The sequence below is a fragment of the Haematobia irritans genome, chromosome 2 (genome assembly GCF_050003625.1).
Source record: "Haematobia irritans isolate KBUSLIRL chromosome 2, ASM5000362v1, whole genome shotgun sequence".
Lineage (NCBI taxonomy): Eukaryota > Metazoa > Arthropoda > Insecta > Diptera > Muscidae > Haematobia > Haematobia irritans.
In genome coordinates, this window is record NC_134398.1 from 71,793,877 (window position 1) to 71,813,461 (window position 19,585).

General features: G+C 31.1%; 1 protein-coding gene across 2 annotated transcripts in view; it reads left to right on the forward strand.

Moving 5' to 3' along the window:
- The first annotated feature begins 710 nt into the window (after positions 1-710).
- LOC142225493 (uncharacterized) overlaps positions 711-19,585 on the forward strand; it is a 131,169-nt gene continuing 112,294 nt past the window's right edge. For both annotated transcript variants that reach the window (XM_075295278.1, XM_075295279.1), the window contains exon 1: positions 711-1,478. In XM_075295278.1, the coding sequence (XP_075151393.1) occupies positions 1,457-1,478 (22 nt within the window). In that variant the 5' untranslated portion in view covers positions 711-1,456. The remainder of the gene's footprint in view (positions 1,479-19,585) is intronic.

The window sequence follows — 19,585 nt, forward strand, 5'->3', positions numbered from 1 at the left end:
AATGCTATTATAACCAAAATTCGGGAACGTATTTTAAGGACATGAAATCTTTGGCCTCACGACAATGTTTTTTTAGTGTACAAAGCAATTCACATCTACTATTTTAGTTTAGTAATATCATAATAAATTTAGAATATTATAATAACATAGGATAAACGAGTCAAATGATAATATTCCCAATAATTTACTGACAGTTTATATAAGGAATTTGTATGGTAATAGTAGATTTAAAGTTTACGATAACTTTTACGAATACGAGGAAAAAACTTTACAACAAGGTGTATTTGCTCCAAAAATTCCCGGATAATGGCTGAAATAATTATTAATGCTTCAATTGAGCTTCGAATTATTTCATATTTCAATAGGAACATGTCGAAAATAAAAAAGCCAAAAATAGCTAAAAGGGTCATGAAAAAAAGCCAGAAAAAAAGCTAAAAGCTAAATGCATTTTTTTCCCGCTAAACGTCTTCAAAAAAAGCCAAATCTAGCGGGAAAAAAGCTAAATTGGCAACGCTGAAAGATACCTACAGCACACTACTTTCCCAATTGAAATTCGAATGTTACTCACTGTAGGGTAACTCAGAAAAACTTATGAAAACTTCTGCTAGAACAGATAAAATATTCATGAACGAGGTCTAGCAGTTAGTGCAACCGGCTAAGCTAAAAACTCATCCATCTAACAATGTCAACGTTTAGTTTCATTTCGAACGCTCAACAAATCGGTATGAAAAAGCGAAAAAAATAAAAACCAATAACGGCAAAATATTACAAAAGCAATAGATCAAAATTGTTTGATAAAAAAAAAAAATTAAATAAAACCGAACGCCAGGCATTGTACTCAATAAATATTATAAAAAATAGATGTAATAGAAAAATAATAAACCGGAGATTATACGCAAACAAAAAAATATGTAAAAAAAATTTCAACGTTAAAAAGTTAAAATTGTCAAAACTGAGAATAAATAAAATAATTGCAAACAAAAAAATAATTTAATTCAACCCAAATGACAAGATTTCGAATGCACCCCTATAACAGCAAACGCTGTGGAGGGCCCTTAAAGATCCCCCAAAGTGTTCTGTTCGTTTTTCAAATAACGGTTAACTCTTTCGAAGTTGTAAAAAAACAAAAATAAAAATTTTATAACACCAAATTATTTTACAATTTTCAATTTGTATTAATGGCGAACGACATCCGCGGTGAAGGAAACAAAACGAATCTTTCACCATTACAATCATAGAAGGCCAATACACAGGAAATAATAATCATCATAATAATAAAGTTAATATTGTATCATTAGAGAGCCTCTCCCTCACATTGACGACGAGGTGAACGGACACCAATCAAGCCAAGAATTACGAAGCGAAAAATAACCGAAAACACCACGAACGGTCAGGGACAAGTAACGTTAGCCACGGAATTAGCTGTGATTCCGCTACATTGGCCACCGAATGGATAATGGGTATTTGTTTAGACACAGGTGAGTGAGAGAACGAAATGATTAGAAAGTGAAAGCAAATGCAAAAATAACAACAACAATAAAGTGTCTCTTATTCCATTCATTGTGTGCAATATTCCACTCTTAGTCAATAGATTCGTCCTTCTTGCATGTCAGCTGGACAATCATCATGTGAGGTGTTCTTGAATTTACTTTCGAAACCGAATGTTATAGTGTTGCCATCACCCATGAAAAAAAATTAAAAATTGTATTTTGCACATAACAAAGTGCAACTGAAATGGGAAGATTGGAGATGAAAGCATTCGAAAAATAATTTGTAAGGAATTACTTCTTAATTTGAATTACGAACGCTTAACTCTTTGACTAACGAAACAAACCTACTCAATGGTAATGAAAATTTCCATAGCCAAATTAACATTATTTTAGTTCTTGTAAATTTGTTGATTGTAGTAAAATTTTTGTATAACTATATGAAGTTAAAATGGAGAGTTTAAGAACTACAATCTCAACAATTAGAATAAAATAAACAAAACTTAAAAAAATTCCGTCAATATGTACATTTTAAAGTTGCTTAGTTTTATAGTCTTTTGCGATGCCACTAATTTGCTAATTAGCTACGATTAAAAAAAAAAAAACAATTAAAAAGAAAAATTTAAAAAGGATATTAAATAATTTCTTTTATTATTTCGGCTTGAGGTCCTTTTAATAAAAATTAGTTTTCCGATTTTTGATTAATTGTTATATTTATTATCCAATAATTCGACTAACATCGTTAGACTCCAACGAAAATGTAGAGAGAATTTACGTCTGTTCTTTTACGAAAGTTAATTGCCAACTAATTATGCCTGCGTCCGTGTTATTTTATGATGTATCAATAAAATGTATCTAAAAAAATTCGACACATAAAAAAAGTTTCTTATAGGAAATTGTTGTTCTTATATCAGTTTTTTTTTAAGTTTTTCTTATGTGAAACAGGTTTAGCGCCAAAACACTGCAAAAAGACATGTGGTTTTTGCTACATTTTCTTATATGCGTATTTGAGGTGTAATTATATGTAGGTAACGGATATAATTACACCTATATATATAAAAGATAAGAAGATAAAAATTGGAGTTCAAAATTGCTAAAATGTCTTTAGTACCGCACGAAGTTCATGATGGGCTCATTATTGGTAAAATTTACAAATTTTAAAAAATTCTGAACTATTTTGGAAGAGACACGAATTTAGTTAATCTTTATGCTTAATTTGTGTATAAGTTTTTACTCTGTTTTAGTTAATTTAACTAACGTACGCTAAAGAAAAGTTATGGAAACTTTCTTAAAACATAATAATTCCATGAACTAAAATATAATTAAATAGGCTTTAGTGAAATATTGGGTTCACTTTTTTTGTTTTATGAGTGTACATTTTAAGAGTGCAGTTACATATCACAACTTTTCAACTAAAACATAATTTTTAAATTTTGAATTATTTGATATTTGTAACTAAATATCAAAGGAGAGGGGACATTAATAAACGAAAAACTTCCAGAAAATATTGTGAAAAGAGTAAAAAGTTGGTATTTATGAAATACAACGTACATGCACATACGAAAATTGTGAACATCTACACTGTTGGAAAAATATGCTTTTCATATGTTCCGATATAAACAAAATGTGTTTCGGGCACAATATATATTATTTAAGTGCAAAAATGTAATGTTCCTAAACTAGCATTAAATGTTTGGGACATATATGTTGATATGTTAGAATATATTATGTTTGGGACATGAATGTTTCATAAAAGTAATATGTGTGTAATGTAAACATATGTATATACCCTGCTGGCATTTCAAAGTTCCATTTCATCCTCATCGCTACCACAGACTCGTAAGTGACACTACAACAATCGCCAATGATGGGGAAACTTATCAAAGAGTACGGAAGGTACATGAAAGTATTTTGCCATCACTATTGTTTCAAGAGCCATTTTATATTTTGTGAAATACCAAGCGCAACTTGCTTATTATATTTTATTTAAATAAAAACGAAAATTAAGTGCTAAAAACATAGTTATTTCGCTTAAAAGTGTGAAAGGTATATTGGTGAATAATTTCCGAATTTCCAAATGGAATAAAGTGATAGGTTTTCAGACATTTTTCCAGGCACGCTGCCTCCATCGAGAAAAAATACACTGGCTGATAGACGCTGAAACATGTAACTTGCTACTTGTAACTCGACATCGTTCTTTTATTGATGCAAAAAATATCTTAAATGTGATGTGAAAGAAAGTATAAGTGTTATATTTGTAAGAATTTATAAATGTTTAATCAAATTAATAAACATCTAAACAATCGTGTTTTACTTGATCACAATGATTCGTTTACAACTATCTTAAAATATACTTTTTCTGATAGTTTGAAGGGGCTCTTATTGGCGTCGTTCTAAATTTATCTAAAAAGGCACCTGATAAGTGCACTTATGCGAAACTTTTTTTAATTAACTTGGCGTGGTACAACTTCTCAATAGTGACGTCACTTTTCCGACGAGTTTTGGATATCGTATACGACTGTTTTCGACGTGGTGGGGATTTTCAGAAACGCCGTCCAATTAAAAAAATTTTGGCAGGGTAAGTTCACTAATTTCGAGTAAACATATATATGTTGTCATATTTTATTCAGAGTAATATGAATGTGATATTTTCTCAGACAGAGAGTAAGAGAAAGTAATAGAGATGGAAACCGGGAGGGTTGACGAAAGATATCAACATAACACAGCGAGAGAATCAAAAGTGAGCAATTTCTGTCAAACTGCTTGTATATTGCTTCGGAAAACTGTTTTATGTGTTCATTTGTTTTGGCTATGCACTTGGCATGTTAATAAGGCTTCACAAAAAATTGATATGTTTAGCCTAAATATTATATAATTTGAAGATTAAAATGAGTATTCGGAGTAAAGAGAATAGACATTTGAAAATAACAGCATGTGTTTTTGCCTTGAGGGCAACATTTTATGTGTGTGGACATGTGTTTAGGTTAGGTTAGGTTAGGTTAGTTTAGGTTAGGTGGCAGCCCGGTGTATCAGGCTCACTTAGACTATTCAGTCCATTGTTAAGCTCAATGACAAGGGACCTCCTTTTTATAGCCGAGTCCGAACGGCGTTCCACCTTGCAGTGAAACCACTTAGAGAAACTTTGAAACCCTCTGAAATGTTACCAGCATTACTGAGGTGGGATAATCAAGAGCGGAAAAACTTTTTGGTGTTCGGTCGAAGCAGGAATCGAACCCACGACCTTGTGTATGCTAGGCGGGCATGCTAACCATTGCACCACGGTGGACATGTGTTTTGTTTCTCATTTTGGCATTATGGCACAACTTTTGTTCTTGGTTCGTCAAAAGAAATCGAAACGTACAACGAGTAAAAAATATCCAGACAAAGGAATTAAAAAAAAACAAGTAAGTAAAGTACAAAGTCGGTCGAGGCCGACTATATCATACCCTAAACCACACTTACTGAATTAGTAATCATAAGCATTTGTGGGGTAACATTGATATAGGTCTGGGAGATAAACCGCAGTTGCATATTTAAGAAAATTAAGGGGTACATGTTTATGGGTGCTTTGTCTCAATCTCACTATAGCTCATCGTCAGGGAAAATATTCGGTTTACCGTACAAGGACAAAAAAGTTCCCTACTTTCCCATACATTCCCAAACAATTTTCCCTACAATATTTTTCGTTAAATTTAAACAAATTTTACAAAACAAAAATGGTTCTAAGTACTTTATTATCTTAGAACATGAAAATGCAATGTATATAACCTAGAAAATAAATTTGTATTGCCATCACGGTTGCCACAGTTGGTAGAATTCTACCAAATATAGCAATTTTTTTTGTTAAATCTCTATAGAAAAAAAATTTTAGAAAAAGTTTCTATAAACAAATATTTTTGAGAAATTTTTCTATAGAAATAAAATTTTGATAGTAAATTCTATACAAATAAAATTTTGAGAAAAAATTGCATAGAAATAAAATTTTGAGAACATTTTTATAGAAATAATATTTTGAAAAAATTTCTATAGAAATACAATTTTCTATAGAAATAAAATGTTGACAAAAATTTCTACAGGAATAAAGTTTTGACAAAAATTTGTATAGAAATATTTGTTTGGTAGATTTGTGATAATTTGTGGTAATCTTAAAATTTTGTTATATCTTTTTTTTGCACGAGTGGTAACTGTTGTTACCACACATTGTTAAAGATCAAGCCCTGCCGGCTTCTAATTTCCTACTCTAGAGCCACTAAAATGTAAAAATTATTACAAATTGTGTTGAGTGAAAATTTTCCTACATTGTGGCCCTACGTCCTACAAGACGCTAAATATTAGAAAAAACCTACATATAGGGAATTTCCCCTACTTCTAGCACCTCTGGCTGTAGTTGATATTGCACCTACGGGGTTAGTATGCCACTAATATTGAGCCCATTATTAAATAAGAGAAAATCGCCCAATTAGTGTGGGTAATAAATCCAAATTTGTAAAAATCGAGCAATATTTTTCAAGTACGTATAAATACGATCGGCTAGTGCATCAAAATTTGAAATTTGAGTAACATTGGTTAATAAAAAAGAGTATTATGGCCAAATTTGGGAAAATCGAGCGATGCATATGGAAGCTATATCTAAATCTGAACCAATTTGCATAATATTTTGCGGGTTTGATTAATACCAAAAAAGGTTACCATGTGCAAAATTTGGCCTGTATGGTGAAACATAAGGTTATTAGGGGCGAATTTTTCAAAATCGGGCAATACATATATGGGAGCTATATCTACATCTGAACCGATTTCAATGAAATTTTCACCTATAGTTAGTACTACAGAGGACTGGATCTAGCCAACTTTGAGTAAGATCGGTTAATAAATAAGGGTTCTATGGCCAAATTTGGGAAAATCTGGCTATACATATATATGGGAGCTATATCTCAATCTGAACAGATTTCGATGAAATTTTGCACATACAGTTAGTGCTATAGATTACATTCAGCCAACTTTGAGTAAGATCGGTTGATAAATAAGGGTTTTATAGCCAAATTTGGGAAAATCGGCCGGTACATATATATGGGAGCTATAGCTAAATCTGAACCGATTTCCATGATTTTTTGCACATACAGTAAGTGCTATAGAAGATTACATTTAGCCAACTTTGAGTAATATCGGTTGATAAATAAGGGTTTTGTGGCCAAATTTGGGAAAATGGGCCGATACATATATATGAGAGCTATATCTAAATCTGAACCGATTTGGATGAAAGACTTGAAGGGCGATTATTTTTTTGCCAAATTTGGTGACGGTCAGTTTATAAAAAAGCGCAACGTAATCCCATTCGAAATCGGGCGATACATATATATGGGAGCTATATCTAAATTAGATCCGATTTCTTCCAAATTCAATAGCGTTCGTCCTTGTGCCCAAAAAACTCCTTGTACCAAATTTCATCAAAATCGGTTAATAATTGCGACCGGAATACTGTGAACAACAAAAATATGGACAGACGGACGGACGGACACCAAGCGCTAGAACGACTCAGGAGGTGATTCTGAGTCGATCGGTATATATTTTATGGGATCTAAAATCAATATTTCTGGTAAGCACATTTTTTGGCAGATCAAACTTATTATACTCTGACCCCTATGTGGTTTAGGGTATAAAAACAGTGGACAATATATAAAAATTGCATAGGGATCTTTATAAAAAAATAAAGGTAAAAATGAAATTAATTACAAAATTATTCGTTAATCAAAAATGATATTTATTTGTATTTCTAAATACCATAAATTTTAAATGCATTTCAAATGGTGTTAAACGCTAGTAAAAAATAGTTCACGCCTAAATAACTTTATGTGTATATTGTGAAATTATTTATGTTTATACTGGACTTCACGTTCTTCTTATGTTAGAGTTTTTGAATTTATTCGAAAATTACGAAACTTTTATATCAAAAACTTTTTTTATTAAAAATTCTTATTTTTGCAATAAAAAAATAATATTTTATCCAAAAGCTCGTTAATATCAAGCGCTGTTCTCTTCTTACTGTACACATTTTCGGAATTTTTGAAATATGTGTAAAAATAAATGTATAAAAAATTGGTGTTCGGTCGGAGCCGGGATTGAACCCACGACCCTTTGCATGCAAGGCGGACATGCTAACCATTGCTCCACGTGGCCAACGTATGTTTCTGTTAAATAATCGGCTCGTGGGCGCCGCAAACTATGCTATATAAATATACCTTATAACGATAATTGTCTATTGATGACAATAATAAAGGGTGATTCTTTTGAGGTTAGGATTTTCATGCATTAGTATTTGACAGATCACGTGGGATTTCAGACATGGTGTCAAAGAGAAAGATGCTCAGTATGCTTTGACATTTCATCATGAATAGACTTACTAACGAGCAACGCTTGCAAATCATTGAATTTTATTACCAAAATCAGTGTTCGGTTCGAAATGTGTTTATCGACAAATTTTGTTCAGCGATGAGGCTCATTTCTGGTTGAATGGCTACGTAAATAAGCAAAATTGCCGCATTTGGAGTGAAGAGCAACCAGAAGCCGTTCAAGAACTGCCCATGCATCCCGAAAAATGCACTGTTTGGTGTGGTTTGTACGCTGGTGGAATCATTGGACCGTATTTTTTCAAAGATGCTGTTGGACGCAACGTTACGGTGAATGGCGATCGCTATCGTTCGATGCTAACAAACTTTTTGTTGTCAAAAATGGAAGAACTGAACTTGGTTGACATGTGGTTTCAACAAGATGGCGCTACATGCCACACAGCTCGCGATTCTATGGCCATTTTGAGGGAAAACTTCGGAGAACAATTCATCTCAAGAAATGGACCGGTAAGTTGGCCACCAAGATCATGCGATTTGACGCCTTTAGACTATTTTTTGTGGGGCTACGTCAAGTCTAAAGTCTACAGAAATAAGCCAGCAACTATTCCAGCTTTGGAAGACAACATTTCCGAAGAAATTCGGGCTATTCCGGCCGAAATGCTCGAAAAAGTTGCCCAAAATTGGACTTTCCGAATGGACCACCTAAGACGCAGCCGCGGTCAACATTTAAATGAAATTATCTTCAAAAAGTAAATGTCATGGACCAATCTAACGTTTCAAATAAAGAACCGATGAGATTTTGCAAATTTTATGCGTTTTTTTTTTAAAAAAAGTTATCAAGCTCTTAACAAATCACCCTTTAGTTACATAGCCCAGTGGATAGTGTGTGGCTTACAAACTGTATGGTCCTCGGTTCATTTCTCCGTCCAGGCGAAATGTAAAATTTAACAATATTTAAAAAAATTTATAATTTCTTCAACATTGTTTGTAATACAGAAAAAGGTGCTAAGAACTAAAAAATCGCGTGGAAGTGAGAAAGATGTGAGGGAATATGCAATTAGACAGAAATAATTTTGTTTAGCACAATCTTTCTTCTAAGCATGTAATATTTTTGGGCTCAAAATGCTTCCAAACATATAATATGTTCACATAAACAAACATAATAATATTTCGGCAATATCCAATAATATATGTACTTCCTGCAAAATATGTTTGGAACATATGTTAGAGACGCGATATTTTTGAGCGTGTGGCATACAAATTATGAGTGATATCTTTTATTTTGTTTTTTACAAAACGGAGATTGTAATTTACCATAATATTCACAATTTTATTTTGGATAACTTTTTTTATTATTTTTATTATTTTTTTTTTTCATGTTAGCCTGATACTGAAACAGGCAATTAACTTTTTTTTCGTATATGACAAATCTGCTGCTTTGTGCCAGGAGCTTCGTAATACAAAATAGCATGGAAAATCTCTCTAAGGATTATTAATTTATTGCGAATAGGCAGCCTTGATTTTTTGTTTATAAAATGATACAAAATTTTGTATAGTTTGGTGTAGCTGATGTGGTCGCCAAATGTAATCTTACTGTCGAGAATCACTCCCAAAAATTTCACCATATCGTTCCATGCAATATCGAAGTTATCTATTTTAATTTTCGAAACTGGGATATAGCAGCTCTCTCTTCTCCTTGAAAATAATATGACTTGGATCGTCGATGTATTCACTACTATCTTACATCTCTTATGGTGATTTCGATTGGTAAAAAAATATGTTGCATACTTTACTCCTTACCCCCATAAATCGAACATTTTTGTTCGATTGGAAAATTCAGTGCATCCTACCCAAAATGTGCACGTTCGATTGACGGGGTGTTACCCATCGCAAGAGCAAAAGTGTAACCCATTTTACACCGTAGCTGGTCTACGGTACAGATGGTTACACCATAGACCAAGGAAGGTATAGACATCTCAAGTGAATTCACAGCGCTGTAGTTTGTCTGCACACCGTAGATGGCTCTTTTTCGTCTGCAATTGAGTGATTCTTTAATTTGGCTTTAATTTGTTTTCTTTCCTTTGTTCTCTCGTTGAAACACCAAATATTGTGAGAGTTTATTAAATACTATTCATCTACACCTTTTTTGTAATGCAAATTTACTAATTTATACGGTTATTCTCGTTTTCCAAAAAGAAATTGAGTCACTTGACTGCGCAATTGAGTGGAATGACTGCGCACTGCAAATAAACAAAACCATGGTGAATTATCAAGGTATGTCTCTATATTTTCTTGGTCTATGGTTACACTTTCAATCAGATGTTGAAGACGCTTTTATTCTTCGACCTAAATAATAGCGTTGTTGAAAATACAAAAGAAAGTGCATGACGCGTGTATTGTGGTTGCTTTTTAATTTCTTCAACACAGCTGATTAATTTACCAAGAAATATACCATTTGGTTAGTGCCGCGACAACAAAATTCGATATTAAATATTTTTAATATAATAGCAAAATGCAAAAAGCAAATGCGTTTTTTTGGTCAACACAATTGTAGATGCGCTATTGGAGATGAAGAAGTTACAACATCATTGCTTGGACAAAATGACTAACGGCGAGTTTGTTGAGGATGTAATTAATTTGTACTCTGATCATTAAAAATATATAAAATCAAAAGTTTTAACAATTTCTCTTAGTTCAAGAAAAATTTGCGTGTTAGTCGAGATTCCAATAATAGTTGTTAATAATAATCGAACTATTTCCGCCAAATTTCTTTTGTTTTGATTTTGTATCAGTGTTGCACCTTTTTTGTTCGTTTTCACACGCAAACGGTGTTATCATTGCAAGGGGTTTCGGCAACACTGTGGTAACACCATAAAATGTTGTACCATTTGTATGCAACACTTTTTTTTCCCAAACGAAATCACCATTAAAATAGTTGGGCACTTCTCTTAGAGCTGTATGTCACTTATAGTGTTAGAAGCATAAACACCCGAACATAACACGTTTTAAAAACTTCTTCACAACTATTATGAGACGTAAAGAAAGTTTCGTTAATGATACGAACTTTTTACAAGAAAAAGTTGTAAAATTAACGTTCTTCGTTAATTTTACAAGAATCAATGATTTCCATTTCGTTGTTTTAATGAAGATGTTACGAAGAATAGTTAATAAAGAATGTTTCATAAAATTAAGGAAGAGAATACTTCCGATGTAAGCAATCATGAACGTTTTCTAATCAAGTTACAATTTTATGTTACGAAGAATAGCTAATCAAGAATGTTTCATAAAATTAAGGAAGAGAATACTTCCGATGTAAGCAATCATGAACGTTTTCTAATCAAGTTACAATTTTATTTGCTGTAATTAATGTTGCAGTTTTACATATATTTACATGCCCTTCGTTATCCATCTCCGTCGGCATCTTTATTTGTTTCTCTATTCTCTCTCGCTCTCTCTGGCGTTTCTAAACATATATATGTTTGTACGAAATTTCTAAATTAATACATAGTTGCATCCAGAGACATTACATGTATGTCTCTGGATGCAGACAGTTTAATTAAAAATAATATGTTCTAAAATATTAACATATATACCTCAAACATATTTTACTAGTGTATGAGCAATATATGTTGCATTTCAAAGTTTGTGTTCCAAATATATAATTTTCACGTCGAAACATATGAAAAACAGTATTTTTCGACCATGAATGTGTCTAATAATGGAGTTCAGTACTTCGACCAAGAACCAGGGATTGGTGAAACAAAAATATCACTAAACATTTTCCAATTAAACAAATGATTGAAGTTGAAAACGTAAGCAGTTAAAAAAATTAACTGAGATAATTAATATTTAAATCAAATTAAAAAAAAAGTCCGTTAAGACAACGATTGCCAATTTTAACGCTTTTAATTAAAATATTAATATTTGCATTTAAATTTTTAATTAAATAAAAAGTCCAATAGAAAGATCGAATAAAATCAAAATTTCTAAATAAATAAAAAGTATTTACATTTAAAAATATAATTGAAATTTTTGTTCACAAATAATTAATATATACATGCATAGTATTCATCAAATTTAGATTCAAATTGAAAAATAAAATCATAAGGAAGTGCTAAATTGAGTGAACTCTTTAAAATTGTAAGAAAATTATTTCATATACACTAAAACCAAGGTTACTTGAATTCAAAGATTTTGATCTTCCCTTAAGGATTTTGATTGCGATCCAAAGATGCTGCTTCTTCAAAACAAAGACACTTTTATGGAGCTGTCTAACGGATCGGATTTTCGTTCTCTTTTTGCGATATATCAACAATGGTATTCATACTCAAATAAATGTCAATTTAACAATCCAAATTATAAGACATACTTCAAAGCAAAATATATTTCAAAACCAAAGATGCGAAATCCTCAAAATAAGTATTAGCCGATTCTTGAAGCATTTTTATCTTTAATTCAAAGTTTCAATATCTCAGTAAGCTTAAAGATTATTTCTTTGAATCAAAAATGTTGTTCTTTACTAAAAGGGAAATTTACTTTACTTCAAAGACATACGACTAGCAAAGGAATTATTAATTTCGTGATTGAATCACAAAAAAATTATGTGCGCAATACTGATACAAAATCTAAAAAAAAACAAAGGAGTGGTTTGTAAACAAACGAAAATTCACTGAAAATTTTCGATTTAATTTGATAAAGCCTAGATTTGAAACTAGATAGCTACATAAAAAACGTGTTTATTGTAATAAAGCGGAATCAATACCAAGGAAGGAAGGAAGGAAGGAAGGTCAACAAATAAAAGTGTGTTTTATGAAGGTTTAAATCTAGGCTCTATAAAATAAAAATTAGGATACCAATTTCATATATCGAAAATTCATTCTATTTTTGCAACATACACTGAAGAAAATGTTGGCCCAATATGCAAGATTATGCAACCTAAATTTTACTATAAGCAATTTACATTATATTAAGCATAAATTCCTTTAAAATAAAGACAGTATAATTAAAAGAAATATCATAATCATCGCTTTAAGAATTTTTTCTTTAAGTTTAGGACACGAATGTATGAAATGTACGTCCCTCCATTAAAGTCTATTAAGTAAGAAAAATATTTTTGATTTAAAGAAATCATCTTTGAAATAAATTATATATTGAATCTTTGGATTAAAGATAAAAGTGCGTCAAAAATAGGCTAATATATTTGGTTTAAAGTTTTTTTTTTTTAATTGAGAAAATATTTCTGGCTTTAGAATATCTGCTATAATTTGGATTTTTAAAGTGTCATTTATTTTTTTGGAAAACGGCCTATATTGAGAAAATTTAAAAATCTTCTTTGAATAAACATTTTTATTTTACATAAAGGGCAAAATAAATAAGTAATCACCCATAAAAGCGACTTTAGTCAAACAAAATTTTCGTTCATGTAAAGATACCCATTTTTAAAAATTGGAAAAAAAACTTTTGTATGAGAGAAATGCGTATGCTAAGCAAAAAACACAAAAAAAGATTGAGAAATCATTGGTCTCACGACAATATTTTTTCATTGTATATTCACAAAGTGCTTGCGTTGTTTTCATCTGTTTATCTATGAGTTTTTTATTGTTTCATGTTTTTAACAACAATTACATAACATTTTTTGTTACAGAAACTCATAAAAAAAATAACTTAAATTTGTTAACATTAGCAAAAATTATTTTGTGTAATTTTTAAAGTCGAAAACGAAAACGCTTTTATAAATTTAGTATATTTAGAGGAAATGCTTAAATGGACCAATTACAATGAGAAAAAAACATGTCCGGTTCCAAAGATTTTGTCTTTACTTCAAAAATTTTGGTATTGATTCTGAGCCAACGACACAATTCTCTCTTAAATTTGGGGTTTGTGCACGTGCTTCTAGGAAGCAAATTTTAATTGGTCGTTTTTCAGCTTGTTTTCTTCATATGCTATCAAAGTCCTTTAAAAACGAGTTAACGACAACTTTATTTTCCAAATTCAGACTCGACTTCCGGTAGAAATAACGCTATGTTTCAAGTAAAAAGTCTTTAAAATAAAGGGTTGAAAACCATGTCCTATATTTGAACGAATATTTGCTTTGTAGTCAAGATGCAAAAAGACAACAAATTTAAAGACAATATAATTAATTTTGAAGAATTTTTCTGAATTATTAAAGTCAAGTTGACCTTAGCCCAAAATTTTTTTCTTTCATGTGATGATACCCATTTTTAAGTCTAATCACTTAATTATAAGGACAATGCGACTTTTGGACAAAGAAAAAAACTTTATATTAAAGAAATGCGTCTTCTATGCTAAGCAAAATTTATTATTTATTTTAAAGACATGAATTCTTTGACATCGTGACTATATTTTTTTTCAGTGTACATATTTAATTGGATTAATTAAATTTTAATTGGCTTTCTCAATAACAATTATTAATACAAAATAATTTTGTCCATTAACTTCGTGATTGAAGTCAACAAATATTTTCTCTGTGAATGCGAGTGGAAATACCCCATTACCTCTACACTGTACAAAAAATGTTTCGAACTTACATTTTCAGCACATTATTTTTATCTGCAAGCATATGATATTCATAAACAAGTATATCAAATTTGGCACATATATGTTAATGCTAACATATTAATAAGAGACAGTTCTTGAGATGATAATGTGATGTTTGCTCCCGTGCTAATGTCCAATCCCATAAGAAATGCCCATTTGTCCCTTTGCCTTGAGTTAACGGAGTACAAGGTGGCAAAGCCAATATAAAAAGCAAATTGAGCACGAAATGAGAAGGAAATTGTGGTGTTCCACAGCATATGGCAACCAAGCAAACAGATGAATGAATGGTCTCCAGTTGTGTGGGTGTATAGTTGGAAGCACCTTTAATATATGGGTCGCCAACGACCTTGATCCTATTGCGCTCTCTTTCGCTTGTGATACATGTCAATACATGTGCCGGGGCTATATACACTCCCTCGTCAGTTCATTTGTTTATTGTCGATGATGACGATTGTGGCGACGATGATGATGGTGCAGTGATAATGATGATTATCGCTCAAAATCGTAAATGGATAATTGTAGTAAGTGGATTCGTGGTTGGTAACTTCGTTGGAATAATCGCCCACCTAAATTACGTACTCTCCTTCTCTCTTTCTCTAACCCATACACACAACAAATAGCAAGGCCAATCCCATATGAAACTACCAAACACACCTTTAGTTCTTTTATTTATTATTTTTTTTTTTTCATAGCATGGCTGAAACTCGTTTGTGCCTCCAGACATAAAACCTCCGTAATGTCCACATTTACTATCGAAAAACTGTTGCTTGCCTCGAATTGTCACCACACATCCAGCTTGAAGTTAACGTATCTCCAGGGTTGAGGTTTTGGAAATGCTGTGAAACTGAGTTAGTTTCTCTAATCATGGTACCATATGAAGGCGAACCACCCACCAAAAAAACTAACCAAGGATAAAATCTTACCTTGGGAAGTTTTCTTATAGTGCGACACACATGTCTATGTGTCTATCTATCTTTGTTATTTCAGAAAAAAACTCAATTAATTACTACAATTCACCAATAACACAACATGAAATTACAAACTGAGAAATAATCAAAATCATTAATTATCCACATAGTGGGCGTACATGCAGGAGAACTCCAGGGAACTGTAAATCATGAGCTGATATAAACATCGGTATGAGTTAGTTAGTTTCCGTCTTTAATTTCACAAGAATACTATTATGACTCAATGTTTGTGATTTCTCGAAATTGTTTCAATAGTCATTTTATATGAACCCCTCAGGTTAGATTAGTTTCAAAAGAGGATCCATGTTTTCTTGTCTACAATCGGCTGACATACACATAAGCCTTTTAAGCATTAAAAAATACCCAGCAGCGGAATCTTAGATGCCTTCTCATTGACACTGCAATTATAAGCGCTTTTCGAAGATCCCATAGTCATGCACGTTTCGCTTCTACAAGCAGGCAATTTTACATGCCTCAAAAAGAGCATTTTTGCACATGTCCAACATGTTGCTTCGCATGCTATTAATAATATTAAAACATATTAAAATGCGCAAAATGTATGACCCATAATTGTATTAGAAAAAGCTTACTTTTTAGTTAATGTAGTAAGAAAATGTGTACACAAATTTGGGTCCATATTTTCTTAGCAAGTAAAACATTAAAATATCCACAGAAAACATCAGTAAAATCTTTTATTTTTTCTTCTCGCAATTACGTTTGATTAGTTGACTTTTCAATCGTTCACTTTTCATCAAAATTTGGAAAACTTTACTTTTCGAGTTTTCGACTTTTTCAAAATTTAATAATTGAGATGAATACACCCAGAAAAAAGTGACCCCTTCTTTAAGTTAAAATTAACTCATTGTGAAGAAAGTTGAACTTCGTATAGCGCCAAAGACATTTTTATTTGTTCGAACGATGTGATTTTCGTAGAAATTAGGTAGAATGCATTTCATATATTAGTAAACATTTTCCTAAATGTATGTACCACTATACTACAGAATGAAAAAAATTAACTGAATTGAATTCATATGTGGAATGATTTTATTGAACTTTTTTCGTTCATTTGGACAAATCTTACATATTTGTGGTAAACCTTTTACTTCAAAATTAGAATTGCTTACCTTCGTTTTTAAATACAATTTTATTTATTTATATAAGCAATTTTTCTTCAATAAAAGACATGTTTTATTAATATATTGAATACACGGACGAAAAAGACTGTTTTTCATAGGTTTGGGTGTAAAAATTATATGTTTGGAACTCAAATTTGTAAACACAATATTTTTAAGTGCAAGCATATAATGTTCATAAACTAGCATAATATGTTTGGGACATATATGTTAATATGTTAGAACATATTATGTTTGGGACATAAAATGTTTGTAAATATAATATGCTTGGATGCAAACATATACTAATTTAGAAATAGATTATGAACATATATGTGTTTAGAAAGAGAGACATAAAGTGTATGCTGGAAGTAAAATAATGAAAGTAACCAATTGGCACCTTAAAAATATATATACACAAAGAAAATTCCATTAAAGATTGAAAAAATACTATGTGTGAATATAAACAAGTATAAATTTACAAATTTGGAGTAAACATATATATGTTGTGATATAAGACCGCCAAAAATTTTATATGCTTAAGTAAAAAGATTAAAATGAGTATTCGGAGAGAAAATTCATTCGGAACCAAGAGAAAAGACATTTAAAAAAGCATGAGTTTTGTTTATCATTTGCGTATTACGGGCACTTTTTTTTTCGTTTCGTCAAAACAAATCGGAACGTACACTGAAAAAACAGTGAACCCACCAGGAAGAAAACTTTCGGTTAATTTTAGAAAATTTTGAATATTTGTAGACAATTGTAACTAAACAGTATTACAAACGTTGGCATCACGCCGATGTCATAAAAATAAGTAAATATTTTTCGACAAATTCAAGAAAATTTATTAGACATAACTAACTTTTTTCACTTATTAAAGAAAATGTTGTAGTTTGAAGGAAAAACTTGGAGTTTAAAATTGCAACAATGTCTTTAGTGACATACGAAGTTCATGATGGACGCATTTGTGGTAAAATTTACAAATCTAAAGAAATTCTGAACTATTTTGTGGAAGACACGAATTTAGTTTATCTTTATGCTTTATTTGAGTATATTTTTTCCTCGGTTTTAGTTAATTTAACTAACATACACAAAAAATTATTAGAGTAAAGGAAACTTGCTCCAAACATAATAATTCCATGAACTAAAATAAAGTTAAATTGGCTTTAGTGAAATAGAGAGTTCACTTTTTTTTTTTGAGTGAATCTCTTCGTATATCATAACAACACGATTCCAACTAAAACAACAACCCACGCGCAAACATCTCGATTACAGGTAGATAAAAGAAATATAGGAAAATTTCCTATATTTAACAAGTTTGTTTCCTTGAGCTTTGAAAGGATTGAATACTTCTTAGTATGAATGAACTAAAATATTTTTATACGTCAAGTGTTATTCGAATGTATGATAAGCTTTCTATAATAAAGGAAGTCAGAATTATAATTTTATAAGAAATTTTACTAAATTTAAGGAAACTAGGTTTTAGTTCGGTTTTTTTTTATTTTTACGAATGCTTTGTTATCAGTGAACAAAATTTTCTTGTTGAATAGTAAATTCTTATACCCAGCGAAGAAAACAGTATTAGTAAAATGTCATGCCTTATTCTAGTTAATGAACTATTCCTAACTACTTTCAGTTTAGGATTTGTTTACTGAAACAAGTAAATTTTATTATTTCATACAAAAATTAACCTTAATGGAAATAAAATGGCTAAACGAAATTGATGAACATTTTATCCTTTAGTTTCGAAGGCACTTTTTCTGGGTGCATGTATGTTCATACATATCTATGTCGAAATGTTGACCATATTCTTTAAAATTCGATTTTGCAAATTTTCAAAATGATCAAAAGTCCATTAGTAAAATTTGTGTATAACAAAAAGTCGACTTTGACTTTTCAATTAATCGAAAAGTCCATTTGAATTACTAATGGTAAAAAATTCGCCCTTTCAACTGAATAAAGCAAACAATTGTTACCAATTTTTAAAATTCCTAAAAATATTTTATAGCGTACAATTGAGAGAAAAAAGCAAAAATTAAAAAAAGAAAGGATTTTATACCCTGAACCACTTTGTAGATCTTCATTTTCGATTCCATCTTAAATCTTTCAAATGTGTTGAGTGCTATATATAAAGCACTCAACACAATATAAACTCCCATATGCATTTATTTAAATCTGAACAGATTTGGAAACATATGTTTACACTTCTATAAAATCTCTCTCTATGTGTCTAGGCTCATGCCCTGGAACGGAAAGTAAAACGGAAAGTGAAGAGGAAAGTCGGACGGGGCCGATGTCGGTATATCGGGTGAAAGATAAATATATGAACCGATTTCTTCCAACATCAATAGGGTCTCACTCTGACCGAAAATACATATTTGTGCCAAATTAGATTAAAACTGCGACCTAGAATTTGATTACAAAAATGTGTTCACAGACAAACGGACATGGCTGGCTCGAATCTGGTGCCGGCCCTGAGCAATATTGCCAAATAAACCATGTGTCTACCATGTCTCCATCTGGGTGTTGGTAACATATGCAGTAACTAATAGTAATCCCCTCAACAGATCGGTTAAGGGTAGAAAAGAGATACACTGCAAAAATATTGTTGTGAGACCAAATATTTCTCTGATATAACATTTTTTTCCTTATTCAAAAGTCGATAATCTTGTCAATGAAATCGTTTTGTTAGAATTAAGTGATTCGACTTTAAAATGGGTATACAATGGTGGGAATGTTTAATTAATGTCGGATACATAAGAAGAATTATATGAAATATAAAAAAATAAGGAAATTTGTTTATCTTTTTTTGTCTGAGCACATTCCAAAATGACACTTTTGTATATCTTATAAAATACCTACATTTGCAGTGGGTTTTCCATGCCTGTCAAATGAGGCATTATAATAGCGCTTTTTTGCAGTATATTTTTCCGCCCTACTGAGAGTGACTACACGAAATATTTATCTAATCGAAAACTGTATAATAAGGCAGATATTCTGGGAATTGACAATTTCATAATCAAATTAATAAGAAATCACATTGCAAAAAGTACTCAATAACTTTATTAAAGCTCCATACTATGCAGACTACAACTATATTTGCAAAAGCTTGGTTT